The 22,153-nt window shown below is 40.3% G+C and overlaps 1 protein-coding gene across 1 annotated transcript in view; it reads left to right on the top strand.

Annotated features, from left to right (window-relative positions):
* LOC110175098 (rho guanine nucleotide exchange factor TIAM1-like) overlaps window positions 1-22,153 on the top strand; it is a 136,342-nt gene that overhangs the window by 45,931 nt on the left and 68,258 nt on the right. The window contains 2 exon segments of the mRNA XM_020941213.2: window positions 16,325-16,392; window positions 17,347-18,211. Of these exon segments, the coding sequence (XP_020796872.2) occupies window positions 17,357-18,211 (855 nt within the window). The 5' untranslated portion in view covers window positions 16,325-16,392; window positions 17,347-17,356.

Raw genomic sequence — 22,153 nt, 5'->3', positions numbered from 1 at the left:
CAAATCGGATTTTTTTTCGCCCCTATGTGACCCGTATCTGATCTTTTAATGACAGTCTGAACAACACAGATCCTTTTTTTTTTTTTTTTTTTTTTCAAATATAACCCAGGCCACTTGGATATGTGCTCCTAAAACCAATACATATCCGATCTTTTGACATGCGACTTCAGTCTGAACGGCCAGGTCACATTCATCCCACCTACACGTCAGGCTCGGAGTCTAGTCAATGGAGGGAAAGCGAGGTTAGTGAGTTTTGTGGGGATCGCTGTATTCAGGCCAAATTGGAGGGGTCTTATGAAATGAAATTGCCAAAGAAATGTCCGAGCGCGGCTACAGGCGGTCCTGGCTCCAATGTCAACTAAAAATAAAGAGCCTTCGAGCCAAATACAAGGAGCTAAAGACTCAACCAAACGAAGCGGCCGTGGACGTGTAACCTGTCCATTTTAGGAAGAACTGGACCGTATTTTGAGAGACAAGCTCAGCGTTTAAGCGACTTCTGTAAACACTGAGCAGGCTCGCTGTGTGTGACATTGTTGTGTCCTTCCAGTGCTCATGCGGGACACTTTTGAGGCGTTCAAAGTTCCCAATGGAGATCACATACAAGTTGCATTTAATTGGAAATGTGAACAACCTCGCAAAAAAATCCGAATTGAGCGTTAAGCCCTGCAGTCTTAAAGTCTGAACGGAGCCTTAGATTCCTGTCACTGTCCCTTTAAACCTAATCAAGCCTTCTCCGAGCTCCGGGGCTCCCCAAAGCTGTGTTGACCTACCGGATCTGTAGCATCTGCTGTACGGGAGCCCCACTGCGCCCGATCCGCAGCAGCCCCGATGACCCCTGACCTCTGCACACAGCGACAGCCCAGAGACGCACTGGCAGCTACAGAGGTGCAGCCGGGCTAAACATCGCCAGCTGCTGCTTTCTATAGAACCAACTATAATGAGACAATATGGATACACTGGCCAAGAGCGCTATTGTTGCCATCTCCATATTACCACCAGCAGATCTGCATGACGAATTAGGAGCTTTACTGGTTTTTATCTGTCGTAAATTATGGATCAAGTTCATTTTAAACAGTGTGCAGTGGTCAAAATGTATTCCTCAGTTTCCTAACATATTCCAGCATAATAATACTCCACCTTGACTTCATGTGTGAGTTCAGTTGTTTCATAGCTTTTAGAGGCCTGATCAAAGTTTTGCCATCACAGTAATGTTAATAACAACTAGTATGCTAACTGTGGTTGAACAATCTATTATTCTTAGACAACACGATTTTGGGAGCGTCAAAGCAGTGTTTTTTGTGCAGTGCTCCTAAAGCCCAATTTATGGATTTATGGATCTGCGTCGAGGTCTATGCACTGCGAAGTAATTCACCGCCACAACACAAGGAGGCGAGGATTTAGACCTGGCGTTCGTGTAAAGTTTAACATGAACCATCTCCAACGGGATAAAAGCACAGAACAGACTCAACATCACCGACACATCCTCTATGTTATTAGGTTCTTTTTTTTTTCAGACCTAGAGTGTTATTTCATACCTGACAGTTTCGACTGCTCACTAGCGTCTTCGTCAGAGTGGTCACGTGATGTTGCTGTAACGTGTCTGGTCAGCTGATTTAAACGGGTAACTGTAAACCGGGACGAGGGGGCTTTTTTACTCTCACACACCTGGGATGCTGTCCTGAGGAAGTCGGACTGCAGATGGCGCTGTCGTCCTGCCTCCACCGGTAGGAAGACAGCGCCAAAACCTTTAAATCAGCTGACCAGACACGTCACAGCAACATCACGTTACCACTCTGAGGAAGACGCTAGTGAGCAGTCGAAACTGTCAGGTATGAAATAACACTGTAGGTCTGAAAAAAAGAACCTAATAACATAGAATATCGGAAGACCAAATGAATCTCATTGGACGACACATCCTCTGTCACAGAAAGAACACTCATTCTACTGAGTCGTGTCCTTTAGTCCGACATCAGCGCACAAGGAGTGAGCTGTTTGTTTCAGCGCTTATAGTTTATGCAAATTAGCCATGTGGTTTTAAGTTTAAGCAAATGTGCGCAAAGCTGAATTAAACACATCATTACTAAATGTATATTGAAAGAAAGGAAAGCGGAGTACAGGAAATGTCTGTAGAGCGTTGGTAGAGAGGACCAATCACAGCTCTTATTGTCTGCGTAAACTGGTCATTACAGTGCAGCCTCAAATCATCGGTGCAGGACTCTGGTATGATGTAAGTTTCTGTGATGGTTGCAAATGTTCATGTGCATTGAAACTTCATTTGAAAAAAAAAAATCGTGGATGAAATCGAAATCGCAATATCTGCCAGAAAATTTTATTACATTTTTTCTTAAAATCATTTAGCCCTAATGCTAACAGTGCACCAGCATTACTTTCTGGTTTAGGGATAAAGATGCTATATAGGCAGCGTCAAAATGAGACTGCTGTGTGCTGCCATTATCAAAAAGCTGTTTTATACTACTGGGCAATAAAAAAAAAATGGAAAAAGTTACGGCCACTTTTAACATGAGTGATTAATATAGGAAAGTATAAGCAATACATCAGAACTACTTCAGTCACTGCATTAAAAATGTCATTACAAATTGCATTTTTCCATTACTGTTCACTTCAAACTTGGACACATCCATCTTTGCTCCAGGTGAACAGTAGCCCAGTTGTGGTCCTTTTTCAGTCAGTGCAGGACTCAATCCATGAAGCGGAGGACAGCTGCCTCTGTGACTGACCACCTGACCTGTCACCCGGGCCCAGGTGTCTGTGAAATGACTCCAGCCAGTGTTAAGGAGAGGACTGGACGACTGGCAGTAGAGCATGGGGCAGTCTTTATGGAGGAATAAATAGTCTTGGAGCTATGCGAGATGACATGGAAATAATGAATGGGCGATATGGCCGATACGGTGGAGTTGTTTTGAGTAGTAATTGGAAATATGAGCGTACTGCAGCTCGGATGGCAGTGCTCGAAGTGACACTTATGTGAGTGATGACTTGGCTGAGGGCAGAAGTTGCAGTCCTGTACATTTTGTTGTTCAAATGAAAATGTCAAACAAACTTAATAAGGGAAATGGATATTAGTAGTAAAGTACTGTACTAAAGTAGATTTTTTTTAAGTATAGGTAACTTTACAGCAGATAATTTTTACTTTTACTTCACTACATTTGAGAGCAGCATCTGTTCTTTCTACTTTCCTACATTTTTGAGCAGGACTGAAAAGTTAAAAAGTACTTTTCATATGATTTTAGGGGTCATTTTTGCCATATTTTTGGTAACATCCTCATTAAAGGTTTTCAGTTTAATTTTATCATAAAACAGAAAATTGAAAAATGCATTTGTATTGCTACTTTTAACTAAAATATGTATAATTTTTAATAAATCACTGCATTTCAACAAATAAACAAACCTTGCATGAAATAGTTTTTACTCTTTAAAGTACATTTTAAACAGGCACTTGAAAAAATTTTAAGAAAAAGTATTTAAGTGATATTTTTACTTAAGTAACCTTTTACTCAGTTTGGGACCCTCACTATAATGCACAGTTTTTGTTTGTTTTATTTGTTTGTTTTTTAATACATATATTTATTGTCTGTTTTTCCCCATTGTTCTTGATACATGCACATTTCTATTTATTTGAATTAAGAATTGAATTATGATTATTGTTTAAAAGTAAACTACTCTCATTTAATGTCATATTGAGAGAAAATCAAATTGCTCTGAGACCTCGACCATTAGTGACGCTGAGGAAAACTGGTTGGGGGCCCCTCCAGGTTTGGGGGCCCTACTACTTTTGCCTAATGGTAGCGCCGTCTCTGTACTTTTACCTAAGATGCGTTTTACTTAACATGCAGTGGTGGATGAAGTACTCAATTTAGATACTTATTCTTTCATATTCTGCGCCATTATAGCTGTTTACTTCAATTCAGCAATATTTGATACGCTGAATTTGCCTTTCATTTTACGCTGGCTTACCTTTTATGTAAAATTAAGATGTTTTCTATTCTCTCTATTCTAATTCGACCACTCCAGGATAAAAACTGACACCTGACACTGTTTTGAACACCTGTCCTGGTCCTCTTTACTTGGAATGCCCTCCCCTCTGATGTATGTGACAGGGAGATCTGGGGCCCCCGTGTTATTGCGGGCCCCTAACTGTCGCGCTGATATTTGACGAATGCGTGGCCGGGCTTGTTGGGACAGAGGAGAGCGGGTCACCTGTTCCCAAGATGGTACAGCATGTCGATCGCTCCGTATAGGAAACAATGAACATTCTTGTCCCCGGGCGATGCGCTGTCTTCAAAACAAGCCTGCGAGCCTTGTGAAGTTGGAAAACAGCTGGTGGCAGGATTCCAGACCTGGTGAAAAATGGCTCATGTAGATGTTGTCACTGAGGGAATTGGACGGTTATGTAAGGAAAGAGTGTGGACGATGGTCTGAGGGTCAGTGTGTAGAGATGGTTCTATTGTATTTTATGGTTTTCTGTTTAATGCTATTGTATTCTCAGTAGGGATGTAACAATAACCGTAATATCGTATCGTCAAAGTTTGCGCAATGATATCGTGGACCATCACAATATGTGAATTACAAGTCTTTTTGCTTAAATTAAGAGTTATGGTGCAGCAATAGCTAAAAAAAGATAGAGGGAACTACATAGACCATGATCCTTTGCTCCATTTCAGTGCAGACTACAAGAAGAAATAAGTTTTAAGCACTTTTAAGTCTTAGTTCTTTGGATTAAGTCTTGTCACTGCATTTTAAGATATTTTCATCCACAAAATATCTCAATAAATATCGTACTGTGAGATGTATGTTGTGAAAGTATTGCACAGAGAGATCTGGATATTTTTACGGCCCTAATCGTGAGCTTTCCCACGATATAACAATAAATATCGTACCGTGAGTTTCATACCGTGCTCATATCGCATCGTGAGACTTGGATATTGTTACACCCCTAATTCTCAGTGTTACTTCCCCACCGACTCCTCCTATTGCTCTGCATGGACCCAATTTCAGTGAAGTGTGACCTTTCACACGACGTAGATTATTCCATTTGGATCTTAGGCTACATCCACAAGACAACTCTCCTGGATTTTTATTTATTTATTTATTTTATTTTTATTTTAAGTTAATTTTATATATATTTTTTCATTTAGCCTATTTAGATGTATCCCACAAATATAGTTGTTTTGTTTTGCAAAAGTTAAACATAAGTTTTTGTTTTTAGCCATAAGATTTGGATGAGAATTATTAGAATAACTTGGTCTCAAAATACAACAATTTAATTACCCGGTGTCCCGGTTACTGGGTGATGGGAGCGGCTCCGTCGGTTGTCCCATTTCGGTTAATTTACGTGGGGTTCTCTTCTGGTCATGTGGCGATGACGGAGTCGCGACGTCATCGTTTTCTAAAAGCTGTGGTTTGCTTGTCCACACGACAACGCAACGCCGGTGTTCTCAGATTTCTTCACTCTGGAAACAGTTTTCAAAAAAGTTTTCGCCCACCGGAAACGCTGGCTCTGTGTGGACGAAAGGCAAAAACGAATAAAAACATCACTATTTCGACCAAAAAAAAACGTTGTGTGGACACCACCCACCGCCTTACTGAACATGGATCCTAATGAAACTGTAATGTATAAGAAAATTTTACATTTTTACATCTTTTTTATTATTAAGAGAGAGGGGATATTATGCAAAATCAACTTTTTGGAGCTTTGTATCATGTTATAACACTGTTCCCTCATCATAAACATGCCTGAAGAGGTTTTAGATATCATCCATGCATGTTTCAGTATTTTAGCGATCTCTCCTGGGCCCTATTCTTAGCTGTAAGACTCTGTGCAATGCTCTGGCAGCCCACAAACCCACGTCACCTATGCTCCCACACGACAATTCACCAGAAATATACAAAAGCAGGATACAAAACTGAAAACGGCAACATGACAAACCTGATGCAATGTGCAGTGTTTTGTGATTGTGCTCTGAAGGAGGAGGGACTTTGAATCCGCCATCACTTTTCTCCCTGCACAGAGCATCAAAAATTAAAGTGAAACTTATAAAACATGTTAGTATGTAGATTTTGAAGAAATACAGCATTTTTTAAACAACAAAAGGTAACATGGTGATCTAATTTTAGAAGTTACACCATAGAAGCAAAATATGACATGAAACTTGTCTATCTTTAGAATCAACTTGCACTGAAATACTTCAACCTTTTGCACAGTTATTTTCAGTTCCAAAATATCTTAATCATGCATGTAAGTTTTTGTTTGCATGGCCCTCTCAATCGTATGGGTTCCATTTAACCACTGCGCTGACGGACAGGAATGCACTGCAGTGACTAGTTACAAGCTCCAACAGTGTCCCTTGTAATCCCAACAATGTGAAGTCTGTGGATAATTGCACAGGTAGAGGAGAGGAGGGGGCCAAAACACAAGACCTGCAGCTCATATTTCCACAATATACTCCCAAGCTGAGAGTTGGTACTGTAGTATTCTGCGTTTCTACCTGCATACTTTTACTCCTACTTGAGTAATATTTTTATTTGTAGTAGTTCATTTTCTTCAGTCATTTACTTAATAGACTGTTACAAACATTTCACTTAAAACGATGACAGAAGGGGTTTAGGCTGTTTATTGAAGTAACATTCCGAGTTCCCACGGTCATGGAAATCCTGGAAAAGTCATGAAAATTGAATATGTAGTTTTCCATGCCTGGAAAAGTTATGGAATTTTAGTATCTTTTTCATGCAACTACAGCGTTCTGTTAAGTTATCATTAGGCAATTATGATTATTTCCGAACGTCTGCGCCTTTTGTTTAAAAGAGACGAAAATAAATACACTGACAGTATTTTGAATGTTAAACTAAAATACTAAACCATAAGTATGATCAATTCTACACATGTAGGGGTCAGTAAAGTTCATGGAAAATTTGCTTTTGGTCAAGAAAAAGTCATAAAATTTTGTCAGTGAAAAAGAGTGGGAACCCTGACCCTCTTACTTTATTTAAATTTTTATCTTTAGTTATAATTTAGGGCCTGTTTACACGAGAAAGCTTGTGGGTAAAAACAACAAAATATTTTATCGGAAGTGCCTTTCATTTGGACGGTGACGGTGTTTTTGGGGCTTAAAAACGCAAAAATCTGAAACCACCCTCTGAAGTGGAAAAGTTGAATACGCTCCGCCGTAGTGTTTCCGTCTACACTGCTCAAGACGCAAAACTCTGCTCAGATCTGCTCACGTCGCGTACGCGTTTACGTCACATACATACAGTACACAGAAAAGTGGCATGCATACCTAATCGAATTCCACACACTTTTGCGTCACCGTATGCACGCAGATCTCGTCTACACGCGGAATAAAAAGTGAAGATGCAACGCCACTTTTGCGTCTTCTGTTCAGACAGTCATCATATAAACGTAGCCTTAGTTTTTCAAATGTTTATCTGTCCTTCCAATTACATTAACTTTAAATTATAAATCTGATTTTACGTCCTGACAAGTTTCTCTTTAAACTACCCATATTACACAATTTTCAGATCTATGTTATGTTATTTCCTTGTCAAAATAAGGAGTTGTGTTTTGTTTCATTCACAAATCCTGCATACTTGCTTGAGTCCTTTTCTCAAACACAAAACACTCCACCTTGTGATGTCATGCAGTCTTTGGAGATGAAGACAGACTAATAACGGGTTACGCAAACAATGTGAGTGAACTGTGAGTGAAAAAAAACACAACTCCGGATGTGTTTTGATAGGGTAACATCATAAAATGGCTTAAATTTTGTGTAATACAGGGCTTGAGAAGCACTTTTAACATATACTTTTTTACTCTTGAGTAATTTCTTAGACCACTGCTTTGTACTTCTACTTGTAATATTATTCTGACGTTACATTACTCTTATTAACATTTACTCAGTACAGCTTTTTGCAACTCTACCGACTGTTTTCTAGTCCCAAGTAAACACACCATGACTCAGTTCTACAACTGTATTTACCATTTGTTTTAAGAGGGAATGGAAAATCTGACTCAGCAATACCTTAGTCACTTATGAGTGCATTTTTATTAGTGCAGAGTTGATGAACAGGGCTTTATTTGGGAGTCTGGAGCAGAGGCTGGAGATCACGTATTTCAGTGAAGAGAATGCGTAGCCCTAGAGACGGTGAATAGGAAACAGCTGGACAGAAGAGATAATGGGAGCTACAAGGGTTGAATAGTTTGTCTTAAAAGTGTGGCAGGACTTGTTTTTCTCACGTTTAAGGAGAAAAAGGTGATACCAAGACCTGGAATACTCGATTTTGTGCTTGGTTTTTAAATATTCACACTTCTCAAAACTACAAAATTGGCAGGTTTTATACTTCTAGAGTTACACTACCAGTCAAGTTTGGACTCACGCTCCTACTCAATGTTTTTTTAAATGTTATCCACCTTTTTTCCGTTACTAAATACTTCCAAATATCTTACGTACTGAAGACATCAAATATATGGAGTATCTAAAATGTAGAAAGTAGTAAGAAAAACACAGAAATCTAAATTGAATGATAGGGTTTGTCCAAAGTTGACTGGCTGTGTATTTTCTATATTTTTATATACATACAGAAGATTTCAGATATATAAAGCAGTTTATTTTACTTCATATATTAGATTTTTTTCCTGTATGTATATAAAATGTAGAAAGTATTAAACATACAGAAAAAAAGCATTAAATGAGTGAGTTCAAACTTTTGCCTGGTAGTGCATCGTTTAATGTGATGATACAGTATCAATATTGTGGGCTGCTGTATCGATATATTGTCAAGAGTATTTTTTTGGTATATTTTACTAAATTATTTTGTTACAGCACTACAGTTTTGTTGCTTTTTCAAAGGAAGGAAACTTGTTTGTGTGACACATTTGACATTTTCACTGTTTTGATGATTAAAATGTTTGTCTCTCATATGAACTTTGCCCAAGAAGTGGTTTAACAAAGACTTTTAGTATCACAGCCATGATTTAGGCTTGATTTAAAATATATCATGTTGAATCGTATTGAATTGAAAGCTCACTGTATTGAGATATATATCTAATCGTGCTCTATGTATCGAGATATGTACTGTATCGGCAACTTCTTAATGATACCCAGCCCTATAGTGTGTGTTATGAAGTAATCCTTGTAGTTTTGCAGTTCAATTTTCTATTCTCAATGTTAATAATCACTTGTTTAAAATGCCAAATTTTACATAATTCTGTTGTTTATACCCAAATCTCAGCAAAAGTTAAAAACATTTCTAATAAAATATAAAAAAAATAAAATGAAATAGGCCACAATAAACGTTGAAATGTTGTCACCCCTTTTCCTTAATTCTGGTGAAGTCTCATAAGAATATTTATACGTTTACCAAAATAAACCTTTCTAAACAGTCCTATTCCCAATACCAATTAGCTTCTGTTTGCACTATAAATTGAAGGAAGCTAGTTTCACAAACCATTAAAATGCAAATACCCCAGAGGGACCCTAAAGTGCATTGTAAACTGTGTAAACCAGAATGAAGTTAATCTTCACTGTGTAAAGTTGGTAATACTTAGCATGCTAGTAACGCACTTCCTGGTTAATAGACAATAAAACACTTTATAATTAGATACAGACTGTGTATACCGTGGATTTCTTTTGACCAATACACCTTAGACAAAGTTTGTTTAAATACATACAAAGAAGGCGTAGGCTCTTTTAAAGTGGTGCATCTGTCTTGTTTTCCTGAGCAGTCAGTCCCTTCTGCATTCTGTTCAAATCCAGAAGGATCTGGAACCGGATCATAGAGAGTGAAAAACATTATTTTATCATCATCCATCATCCACAGCTGTAATTTGTATCACGTATCCCTCGAATATGGAAGAAATCTCCGCTCCAAAATTCTTGTTACATTCAGAACAAACTATATAACTTGTTGTACGTGAAAATAAATAATAGTATGCACCTTTTCTCAGTCTTTTACGTAGATTTTCTCCTTTTTTATGTGTAAGCAGTAGGGATGTAACAATATCCAGATCTCTTGGTACGATATCATCATGATTATCCATCTCACGGTACGAAATTTATTGCGATATTTTGGAGTGGCCAACGGTATAAAAGAATGAGAACTTCGCACATCAGTTACTTGAAACGGGTGCATCGGGCGAGAGGGAGCAGCACAAGAACAGGTTTGTTGGCCTAGTGCCGAAACGTTGCGCGGTTTGTCCTAATAAATCTAACAATTTGCAAGTAAGACTGAGTAGGATTTTTCTCTACGATATTTTGGAGTGGCAAATATTATTCTAGATAGGACACTTTTTTGCTTTTAAAACACCTTGACAAGATTTTGGTGCGATTTATTACTGTCAGAATTTCAAGAATTCAAGTACAAACATATTTCTTAATGTTGTCTGTGCTGAAATGAATCATGGGAGATGTAGTTACCTATGTTTGTTGGCTGTTCCTACTTAAGAACAATGCATTAAAGCAAAGGAACTTTTAATTTGAAATATTGTGACAGTTCTTCTGACTTCAGAGACTTCTGACGATATGATATCACGGTATTTCTGTTATTGTCACATCCCTAGTTAGGAGCCATGTTTGTATTTGAAGCGAATGGACCATGTGTCTAATTGGTTAGTCCATCTGTCAATCACAACTTCTGAAATCAGGGAGGCAGGACACGGCTCCACATCCTCTTGTCTTCGTAAAGTTTTTTCAAAGCATGTGTCTGGCCTGGTGTCTTTTGATTGGCCACAGGATGTTTCTCCATTTCTGTCTCCAGAGCATTAAAAGTTTTGAAAACCACTTTGCTTTCAGCTGCACATTTTCCCGCATCTCTCCTTTTTGCTCCCATCTTTTCCGGTGCATTCACTGAGGCAGACTGGGGGTGATCTGAAATATGAATGAACATCCCACCATCAAACCCGGGCACTGCAGCGTCGCTCTTAAAGGTGATGAGTGAGCACAAACCAGAGGCAGATCTGAGCCCACGCACACAGATCTGCAAACGGGGTCAGGGGGAGTTTATGTAGCGCTGCCTCCTCCTTTGGGCGGCGTGACTGATACGGGGAAAGAAATGCTTAGACTTAGACAAAACTTTATGGATCCACAAGAGAAATGACTTGGACACAGTAGCTCACAAATCCCAATATAATAAAACAAAAACCAAAGAGATAAAACAAAAATGGTAATAATAAATTTGAAATAGTGAAGCATTAATCTCAAAGATAAAATGGATAGAGGGATAGATGGAGTGATAGATGGAGTGATAGATGGAGTGATAGATGGAGTGATAGATAGACAGATGATGGATAGGTAGATGGATAGGTAGATGATGGATAGATGATAGATGGATAGATGGATAGATGATGATGGATAGATGGATGGATGATGGATGGATAGATGGATGGGTGGATGGATAGAGGATGGATAGATAATGGATAGGTGGGTGGATGGATTGATAGACAGATGGATGATGGATGGATGGATAGATGGATTGATAGACAGATGGATGGGTGGATGGATAGAGGATGGATAGATAATGGATAGGTGGGTGGATAGATGGTGGATGGATGGATAGATGATGGATGGATAAATGGATTGATAGACAGATGGATTGATAGATGGATGGATGGATGGATGGATGATGGAATGATGGACAGATGGATGGATGATGGATGGATGGATGATGATGGATGATGATGGATGGATGGATGGATGGATAGATGGATTGATAGACAGATGGATGATGATATGATGGATAGATGATGATGATAGATGGATGATGATGGATGGATGATGGATGATGGATTGGATAGATGATGATGGATGATGGATAATGGATAGATGGATAGATGATGATGATGGATGATGATAGATGGATTGATAGATGGATGATGGATAGATGGATAGATGATGGATAGATGATAGACAGATGGATGATAGATAGATGGATGGATAGATAGATGATTGATAGACATGGATGATGATGGATGATGGATGGATGATGATGGATGATGATGATGGATAGATGGATTGATAGACGGATGGATAGATGGATTGATAGACGATGATAGATGGATGATGAGGATGGATAGATGATGGATGATAGATGGATGATAGACGGATGGATGGATATGATGGATGGATGGATGGATAGATGATGGATGATGATGATGATGATAGACAGATGGATGGATGGATGATAGATGGATGGATGGATGGATAGATGGATGGATAGACAGATGATGATGGATGATGATGATGGATGATGGATGATGATGATGATGGATGATAGATGGATTGATAGACAGATGGATGGATAGATGGATAGATGATGATGGATGGATAGATGGATTGATAGACGGATGGATGGATGGATGGATGGATAGATGGATTGATAGACATGGATGGATGGATAGATGGATGGCTCATTACATTATAATTTGTATATCAAATCACAAGTAAAGGCGTTGGTATAATCTTGAAAATAAAGATATAAAGTGATATATCATAATATTGTCATTGGGATACTGAACATGAAATTGCAAATTGCATTTCACAATTGACGTGCAAGAAAATGTTAATTTGGAGTTAAAATTGAACCTAATCACAAAACAGAAAAGGCAGAGTTACAAAAAATTGTATTGTGCTTTGACTGAAACTAGTCATTTGAAATGTTTGGGAAATCAAAAGGAAGTTGTTGCTATATTTAGGAGTTACTGTTGTCCTGACACACACACAAAAACTTTTAGACAATAGAATGTGATTTTCAGCATTATATCATAGTCTTTCATTCTAAAGCTGTTCAGGAAAGGTTCATTTCTGTCCTGTGAATGTGACTTTAAGGATCAATACCTGCTCAAACAACTATCTAGTGTTGTACAGATACAGTAGTTTAAAGGTGCACTGTGTAGCTTTTCGATTTGGGGTGCGTCACCTGTTCCTATGTATATGTCATTGTTCTGCTTGGAATGTTCTGTAGTATGACATTAAACACATTTACCTTAAATGTATTCAATTACAGGTGGTTTTATAGCTCAAAAATACCTACAAAAACACACATATGGACTGTGGGTGTGGTTGCCTCTCCACAGATCTGACCTGTAACTTGGTCTGATTTGGTCTCCATGATGATAGAAAGGTTTAATACCATACTGTGAAACATTCCAGACAAAGCAACAACATTTCCATGGAGAAAAGCATTTGACTGGCCCTCCACCAGAAAAGTCACACAATGCACCTTTAAGTATTGATTGATGCCTGATAATGATTTTTGATACTTTTGACAACCCTGTTAGGAGTGTAGGATCCTTGTATACATGTAACTAATAATTTTACTATATGGATCTTACTAGGGCTGCTCGATTATGAAAAAAAATCATTATCACGATTATTTTGGTCAATATTGAAATCACAATTATTCAAATAATATTTTTTTTTTATTACATTGGTGCATTTATTCAGCATTTCTCTCACAAAAAAACAATTATTGATCATTTACGCAAAACTTTCAAATTGAAAATTAATATAAGCTACAAATATGAACATTAGAGCAGTTTTGCGATGTATAAAACATAAAATTAATAAAATATATTTTGAACATGAAATAAGGCATAGAAAAAACATACATGTATCCAAAATAAACTATATATCCAGCTGCTCTACAATCTCTATATTTAAAAATAAAATAAAATAAATATACTTGTTTACATAAAAAATACCCCAAAATAAACATTGTTAAGCTTTGTTTCACCTTGATTATATGAGTTTGGAGATTGTTTGACACACAAATCGAAATCGCGACCAAAATTAAATAAATTTCACAGCCTTATATCTTACATTAGCTGAAATTGCAGTGACATAATCAGTTACTCTTTTCCTCCTTAAGGCGACTTTTTACACCACGACAGAAGGTTTCATTCTCACTCTTGTCCCCCCCACCCCGACGCCCCCGTAGCTCCCGGGCTAAAAACCAAGGGGGTCCACATCAGGAGTGTAGGGGGGGCACGGTACCACGCAGTCATAGTTAATCTTCCGCCCCAGCTGTTGACTGTCCCAGGCTTGAAGCGCGACGTTTACGGCGGGCCCCTGGATGGAGGACAGGTTTTCACAGCAGGCTATGGGAAAACTGCTTTTGTCTCGCGGAAGTTATTGCCAGAGAATACAATGTGAACGCAACATGGACCAGGCCTCGTTTCTGTGAACCGCTTGAATAACTCGTGTTCACTCTCTCATGGCCTGATTGTGTCCTCACGTGTCGGCTACGAGCGTGGAGCGGCTTGGAGTTCAGATGCTGTGATGGAGAATGGAGATGTTAGTCGTGAGATGAATTCAAAATGGAGAACATGGTTGGATCTTGAGTGAACCTGGTGCCCCACTGAACTAGATTGTGTACATCTATCATCTATTATTCAACTGGTAGTATGCACAGAAGATGTATATTAAGGTTACCAGTAACAGCTGAGTTAGAGAGAATATAATGTAAGCTAAAGAAAAGTGAATAAAATAGCTAGATAATTACAAATATACATTAATTTATAGTGATGTTTCGGTCGCAAATGTTCCTGCTCTTAGGCTGAAGTGACCCAAATCCGATGTTTTTGCCCCTGTGTGACCTGTATCTGATCTTTTAATGACAGTCTGAATGATACAGATCTGATTTTTTTCAAATACAACCCAGGCCACTTGGATATGGGCTCCTAAAACTGATGCATAGCTGATTTATTTATTTATTTATTTTTTACATGTGACTTCAGTCTGAACGGTCAAGTCGCATTCATCCCACCTACACGTCAGGCTCAGAGTCTTGTCAATGGAGGGAAAGTGAGGTTAGCGAGTTCATTAATATTTGAGGGGATCACTGTATTCAGGCCAAATTGATGGGGTCTTATCAAAACAGGGCGGTTTTTGAAATGATTGCCAAAGAAATGGCCAAGCGCTGCTACAGGTGGTTCTGGCTCCAATGTCAGTGAAAAATAAATAGCCTGCGAGCCAAATTCAAGGAAGGTAAAGACTCAAACAAACGAAGCAGCCATGGAAGTGTAACTTGTTCATTTTACGAAGAACTGGACCATTTTTTAGGAGACAAGCCCAGTACTGAGGTAAACGCTGAGCACGCTCACGGTGTGTGATGTGTCCATGTGGTGTCCTCCAATGTGCCTGCGGGACACTTTTGGGGCATTTAAAGTTCACACTGGACATCACAAACAAGTCAAATTTAATTGGAAATGTGAATGACCTCGCAAAAAAATCTGACTTGAGCATTGAGCCCTGCAGTCTGAAAATAGCCTAAGAGACGGCTGTTTGAAGTGAAAGATGGAAGCTTTATTTTTTTAGAGTGCCTTTCTAGTTTTTTTTCCTTTTTTTTTTTTTTTTGTGAAAGCCACATGTGACTGGTTTGTCTAATTGAGATGGATCTTTTTATAATTTTTTTATACTTTATCATTTATTTTGTAGCACTCTGTTCAAGAGTGTGTATGGCCATGTAAAGGATAAACATTTGATGTTGTGTAGGTTTTGACATTAGTAATTCAATTTACACACACTTTTGCATTATTTTTGGTGATAAATAAATTTAAAGAAGCAGAAAATCTGAGAAAGCTGGCTCTTTAAAGTAAGCAGAGCCAAAAGAGCTGAAATTCCCATCACTATTAAACACTTTTTACATAGACAATATACAGTATATCTTGTATTCAAAGGTCCTATATTACAAACATCCTAGTGAGCTTTAAGCCATGTTAGAATGTTGTTACCTGATAGACTAATAATGCAGGATTTCTCAAACGTGTGTATGAAACAAAACACAAATTTCGTATGTTTTCTGTCTACAGCTCAAAATGCTCTGTTCCAACTTGTGATGTTATGACGCAGAAATTTTCAAGTATAGATTGTCAATTCCAGAGCTGAAATGATCCTTAGATTCTAGTGAAGGTGCATGGAGTTTAAAACACAGTGGAGCTCTTCCTGTATTACCCCATGACATCACAAGCTGGAACAGAGTTTTCTATTTGTAAGAAAAACCCTGCATATTTAGGCTGATTCGTGTGTTTAAACATGTGTGAATGAAACAAAACAAAACTCCAGGTATGTTTGTGACGAGAAAACATTATTACACGATGTTCTGATCTATGACTTTGAACCTTTTGTACACTTTAAAAGCTTGTACAAATATTTCCTGTCTTCTGTTTCGACCAAATCCTTATTCCCTCTCCCTCCTCTGCACATGTCCAGCCCACATCCACTCAGTCTTTATAATGATCTTTTTGTCAATATTGTAATGACTCTCCGTTTTATCTTAACTAAACCATCTCTCCTTTGTCTTGTCTTGTTTTCAGATCCTGGGCAGACAGTCTGAGGATTCAGTGACACCCAAAATGTCCCACAGATCATTCCTGTCCTGCAGGTAGGCGGGTGGCGCTCTGTCATTCTGGTCTCTGGGCTCTGGCATGTCCCTGTCTTGTACTGACCTCTAAATCAATGTGTTTTTTCTTTCAGTTTCCATCTTTTTCTCTGTCTCTCTCCTTCTTTCTCTCGTTTGTTTTTTCTGTCTTTCAATCTCTTTTTCTCTTTCCATCTTTCTCATTTTTCTTTCTGTGCCTCTGTCTTTCTCTCTGTCTCGCTCTTTCCATCTTTCTGTCTCTTTCAGTGTCTCCTTTTCTCTCACTCTTTCCCTCATCTTTCAGTCTTTCTTTCACTCATTCTTTCACTCTTTTTTGTCTTTCTGTATCTCTCTTGCACTTCCAAATTTCTGTGTTTTCCCCTCTGTCTTGCTCTATGTATGTCTGTTTGTCTATCTTGACTATCGTGTCTCTCTCTGTATCTGTCTGTGTCTCTCTGTCTCACTCTCTGTCTGCCTCTTTCTCTCTGCCTCTCTGTGTGTCTCTCTCTCTGTCTTTCTCTCTCTCTGCCTCTCTCCTTCTATCTCACTGTTTCTCTCTGCCTCTCTCTCACTCTGTCTCTCTGCCTCTGTCTGTCTCACTTTCACTCTCTCTCACTCTTTCACTCTGTCTCTCTCTTTCTCTCTCTTTCACTGTCTCTCTCTCTGCCTCTCTTTGCCTCTCTCTCTGTCTCTCTCACTCTCTTTCACTCTTTTTGTCTCTCTTGCTCTCTTTCACTCTGTCTGTCTCTCTCTCTCTCTCTCTCTCTCTCTCTTCTGCCTCTCTCTCTGTCTCTCTCTCTCTCTTTCTGCCTCTCTCTCTGTCTCTCTTTCAGTCTCTTTCTCTGTGTCTCTCTGTCCCTCTGTCTTTCACTCTCTCCGTCTCTCTGTCTCTCTCTTGTTTATTTGTTAATCGATCATGAACAATGCACATAACACTGACCTCTCTCTCCCTCTTCCTCCCCCTCTTTCTCTTCTCAGGCTTTAAACCATGGGAAATGCCGAGAGCCAGCAGGGGGACCATGCCTTCTACGGCACAGAGCGTGGCTACCTGTCCCGCAAGCACACCTCCCGCTCCCTCCGCGTCCCCCCGAGCCACAAACAGCCCCGCCACAACTCCTCCTCGGGCAAGATAACGCACCGCAACTCCGAGACTAGCACTCGCTCCAGCAGCACGCCGAGCATCCCGCAATCGCTGGCCGACCATGGACTGGAGCCTTTCAACGAGACCAGCCTGCTCCCCGATTTCGGCAGCCCCATTTGGGTCGACCGCGTAGCCATGAACTTGCGGCCGATGTCTTTCCACAACGACACGGCCAACGCGACCGCGGAGAAGATGCGCGCGACGATGTTAGGTCCCACGGTGGAGGGGCTGGACGAGGACATGTACGTGACGGAGGTGAAGTATCTCCAGAAAGCCAAAGAGAACGCTAGCTGCAAAAAAAGACGCTCCAAGTCGGCGGACATGTGGCGTGATGATAGCTTGGAGTTTTCGCTGTCTGATTTGAGCCAGGAGCAGCTAACGAGCCAAGAGGACTACGCGCACTGTGACGCCCGCACGCTCGCCAACCCGGATTCGGCGGACAACAGGGCGAACTCTCTGGACGAGCTGTATACAAGGAAAGCGAGCTCCCACAGGCAAGCCAAGGGTAAAAGGCACGGATCAGGTAGGGCCGCGAGGGAAGCCCCGGAGGAGAAGATGCTGTCGCCCTCAGAGGAGGAAGGGAGTGGCTACAGCGCATACACGTTGCCGTGCCGACGCTCCCACTGCCTGTCGGAGGGACGGAGGCAGCGCCAAGTGTCCATGTGCGCCAGCATGCAGGGCCGACGGGCTCAGACCATACAGGTGAGGTGGCTTCAAATCAGATGGAGTCTGTTTCATAATATTTCGTATCAAATCGACAGTGTAGTGTATCAAAATATGTATCATATCGTCAACCTCTTAATGATACCCAGCCCTAGTTGTGATGGTGCTTTGAAGGGAGAGTGACTTAACACAGAGAGCAAAGGGAGGGGGGTGCTCATAGTCCAAGCCTAGCAATAATATGATGGACAGGGGTCCCTGGACGTGGCACTGCTGCACCCACTGCTCCTTCGGAGTTGCCCCAGTGACACTGAGGGATGGGTCAAATGCAGAAGATACATTTCCCTACTAGGACAATGAATGCAAACCTTTAAATGTACTTTATAAAACATGTTAAGTTGTTTTTGGCGAGTATAGTGTTTTCAAAACAAAACAAAAAAAGTTTACATGGTCATCTAATAATGTGTTAGCAGTTAGAAGTGAAATAACAATAATACATTTTATTTATTGGGCGCCTTTCTGGACACTCAAGGTCGCCTTACAACAATAAATACAAAACATAAACAAAGTTAAATACAATTCAAAAGCATACAGTTAAAGTGGGACAGTGCAACTATGGTCTGGTGATGTGGTGGAGTGAGTAGGCCCGTCTGAATAGGTGTGTTTTCAGTTTATGTGTGTTTGAAATCCCCCCTCTTTAAACTTACTTGGTGACATCTGTGAACTGTCACATGGTTTGGCTCGTCTCCCTAATACATGCTCCATTTAACCCTAGACAGTGGACACATATGGTGTCCTGGCTTTCATTTGCATACTTTTGTTTTGTTTAATTGGCTCATGAATTAACTGGAACTCGCCTGCACCTCAACTAATCCTGCTGTTGCTTTCTCTAATTTGGCCCTTCGCTGTATTCTAAAAACATCGGCAGTATTTTCCCTATTAACCCCACCTTTAAATCTAATGAAAGAATTATATTATTTATATTACTATGTGGTTAAACCTTCTCAGGATTTTTACTGGTATTACCGTATTGCCAAAATGTTTTAGTACGACTCTGGTAAATTACGAAGCTGCACCACTGTACAGTCTATGTGTACGACCTACAGACTTATAATCTCTGAAAATTTTCACACGAACCATCTCCAATGCGATACAAGCACAGAACAGACTCACCGTCCAACCGCACATCCTCTGTCGCAGAAATAACACTCATATTCCACTGAGTCGTGCTCTTTAGTCCGACAGAAGCTGAACCGTATGAGAGCACAAATGAGCCATGTGGTTTTAAGTTTTGTTTCTGTAAAACGTAAACAAATGTGCACCTGAATACAAAATGCTGCCAAATTGGAGAAGTACTAGTATTTTTTTGGGGGGGGGACCAACTCGCTTGTGGCTGGACTTGCGTCTTGTCTTAGTCTCTCTTATGAGCGTCACGTGACAACGGAAGGAAACTAATCGAACGTCTTCTCCCCACACAGATAAAAGAAACATTATAGATACTATTAGTTTTAAATCGTGATGGCATTAAATTGAAAATACAAACACACATTCATTTGTGCTGAGCAAACAAATTTAGGTATGAGTAAATTATAATATTATATTAGGTCCTTATGCGCTGCAGATTTTTTTTTTATGATGGTAATGACACTGATACCGTTGCTACTTTTTTATACCGCCTGATACCAAAATACTGCCCAACCCTATTCCATAGTGATCCATGGGTGTATATTAGTCTATGTGCTCTTAATATTGTTCTGATACAGCTCAAAATCTTTCTAAAACTATTCAGGAAAGTTTCATTTTTTGTGTTGATGCCTGCTGAAATATGTATCTGGTTTCTATACTAGTTTTAGTTTTCTATACTTTGACAACTCTACCCTCAGTTTTAAATCTTTAGTCCCCAGTTAAAACAGTTTACTCTGCTATAACTCCTGCATTACCTCTGGTTTCGTCCGCCTGGTGACTCAGTGAAAAGCCCATGTACTTCCCTGATAGACTTGTTGTTGCTCCTGAAGTCTTGATGACCGGGGCGGGAGTGGGGGTACTGTGGTTTAAACTGACTCCCCGTTTGAAATGCCTTGGCCCCCTTTGTTATGATAATGGCATGGGGCACCCGGGGAATAGTAACAGTAAGGGGCGAGCTGGTATGGTGGCCCACTGGCTGAAGAGACCAGTGGAGCGCATGTGATTCGGTCATGTGATTACAGATAGGGAGGTCGCGGCGCTCCCCCGAACCCCCCTCCTCTCTCATCTCCCAGGAGCCTTTGGGCCATGTGGGCAGGACGGGGCAGACGCGGCGGTGCCATCGGCTGGGGTAGGCACGTACCAGAGCACAGGCTATGCTCGGAGGGTAGTGGAGGGAATAAAAGTGTGTAGATTTTGGGCAAACAAAGAAGCACAAAGCATGGATGTGGATATGCCTGATGCGGTGGTGGATTGGAGTCCTACTGTCCTGGGAACTACAAAAATGGCAGAGAAGTGAGGGATTTAAGAGGAGGCGGGGCTAGTAAACACCGGCAACATGAAGGTATGCAAATGTCAATTAAGTAGTAGTTCAGAAATATACAAGAAATTAACTTTTTACTGTTGTTCACTATGCACACAGTGTATTTGTTAGAAAAGTAGCTCAGGTGGTCATCTTTGGGTGCATTCACACTCCTCCTGTTTTCAGTCCTGTTTAGTTCTGACCTAGGCTCGATTTAGGGCCTGTTTACATGAGAACGCAGGTAAAAATGACAAAATATTTAATCGGAAGGGCCTTTCGTTTCACCGGTGACGGCGTTTTTGGGGCTGAAAATCACAAAAACTCTGAAACCACCGTCAAGAGTGGAAAAGTTGAATACGCTCCGCCGTAGCGTTTCTGTCTTACACCATGGGTCTCCAACCTGGAGCTCGGGAGCTACCAGTAGCTCTCAACCCCTTTCCAAATAGCTCACCAACGGATTTTGAAATTACCGTATTTTCGACACTATAGGGCACTCTGGATTATAAGGCGTCATTGAATGGTCTATTTTCAAACTTTTTCACATATAAACCGCAACAGACTATAAGGCGCATTAAACGAAACACAACAGTTAGATGGGTCAGTCGGACTTTGTTTGGCGCGTTCATGGTGACTCTGGGCTTTGTTCAGTTGTGGGACCGCTGGATTGTCGGCATGTTCGCAGTGACTCAGTTGTTCAGTTGTGTCTAGAAGTGGCACAATTCACTCGCTTTTTTCGGTTCGTTCCTCCGTTTCATTCCTCGTCCACGTGGAGTGATGAGTGGCTGCGGGTGTTTTTCGTTGTGCGGTCACTGTCTGTTCCATGCCTGTTTGCGTGCGCTGCGGATGGTGTGGCTTTGTAGTTTAGTGAAGTTGTACTGGGACACCAGAGTGGATTGGGGCGTCATTTTTTGGTGGGGTTGGAGGCTTATGAGCATGCCCTATGGTGCGGAAAATATGGTATACAATTTTTTGTTCTGAATAACTCAAATTTGATTGACTAAATGCCTATTTCCTTTGTTAATGTACAATTTTGATGCCTAACTTTGTGCACTGATAACTGGATAATGGGTTATATTTTATAGACATTAAATTGTACCTCGTCTTTGGCTCAAAATGCCTCTTATATTTACAACATTTCTGGCAACCACTAAAGTTAGTAGCTCTCTGGCATTTTCGTTTTACAAAAAGTAGCTCACAGGAGGAAAAAGGTTGGAGACTCCTGGTCTACACTGCCCAAGACGCAAAACTCTGGTCAGATCACTACCTAGCCACCTGGCATGCAAACCCAGTTGAATTCCACACACTTTTGATTTCATCCTGAAAACACTTGTTTAAACGCAGAATAAAAAGGGACGAATCGACACCTTTTTTGCGTCTCCTGTTCCGTCATCATATAAACGTAGCCTTAGTCTCTTTCCAATCTTGGTTTAGTTCTCGGTTAAGTACTAGTTCTAGACCTAGTTTAGAGCTACTGTTGATATAGAGTCACACCCTCCACA

This window comes from Boleophthalmus pectinirostris, unplaced genomic scaffold (assembly GCF_026225935.1).
Source record: "Boleophthalmus pectinirostris isolate CB_2022bp ecotype Guang Dong unplaced genomic scaffold, ASM2622593v1 HiC_scaffold_9, whole genome shotgun sequence".
Taxonomy (NCBI): domain Eukaryota; kingdom Metazoa; phylum Chordata; class Actinopteri; order Gobiiformes; family Gobiidae; genus Boleophthalmus; species Boleophthalmus pectinirostris.
The sequence above is the reverse complement of the archived record's forward strand: the minus strand, read 5'-3'. Positions and strand labels throughout refer to the sequence as shown.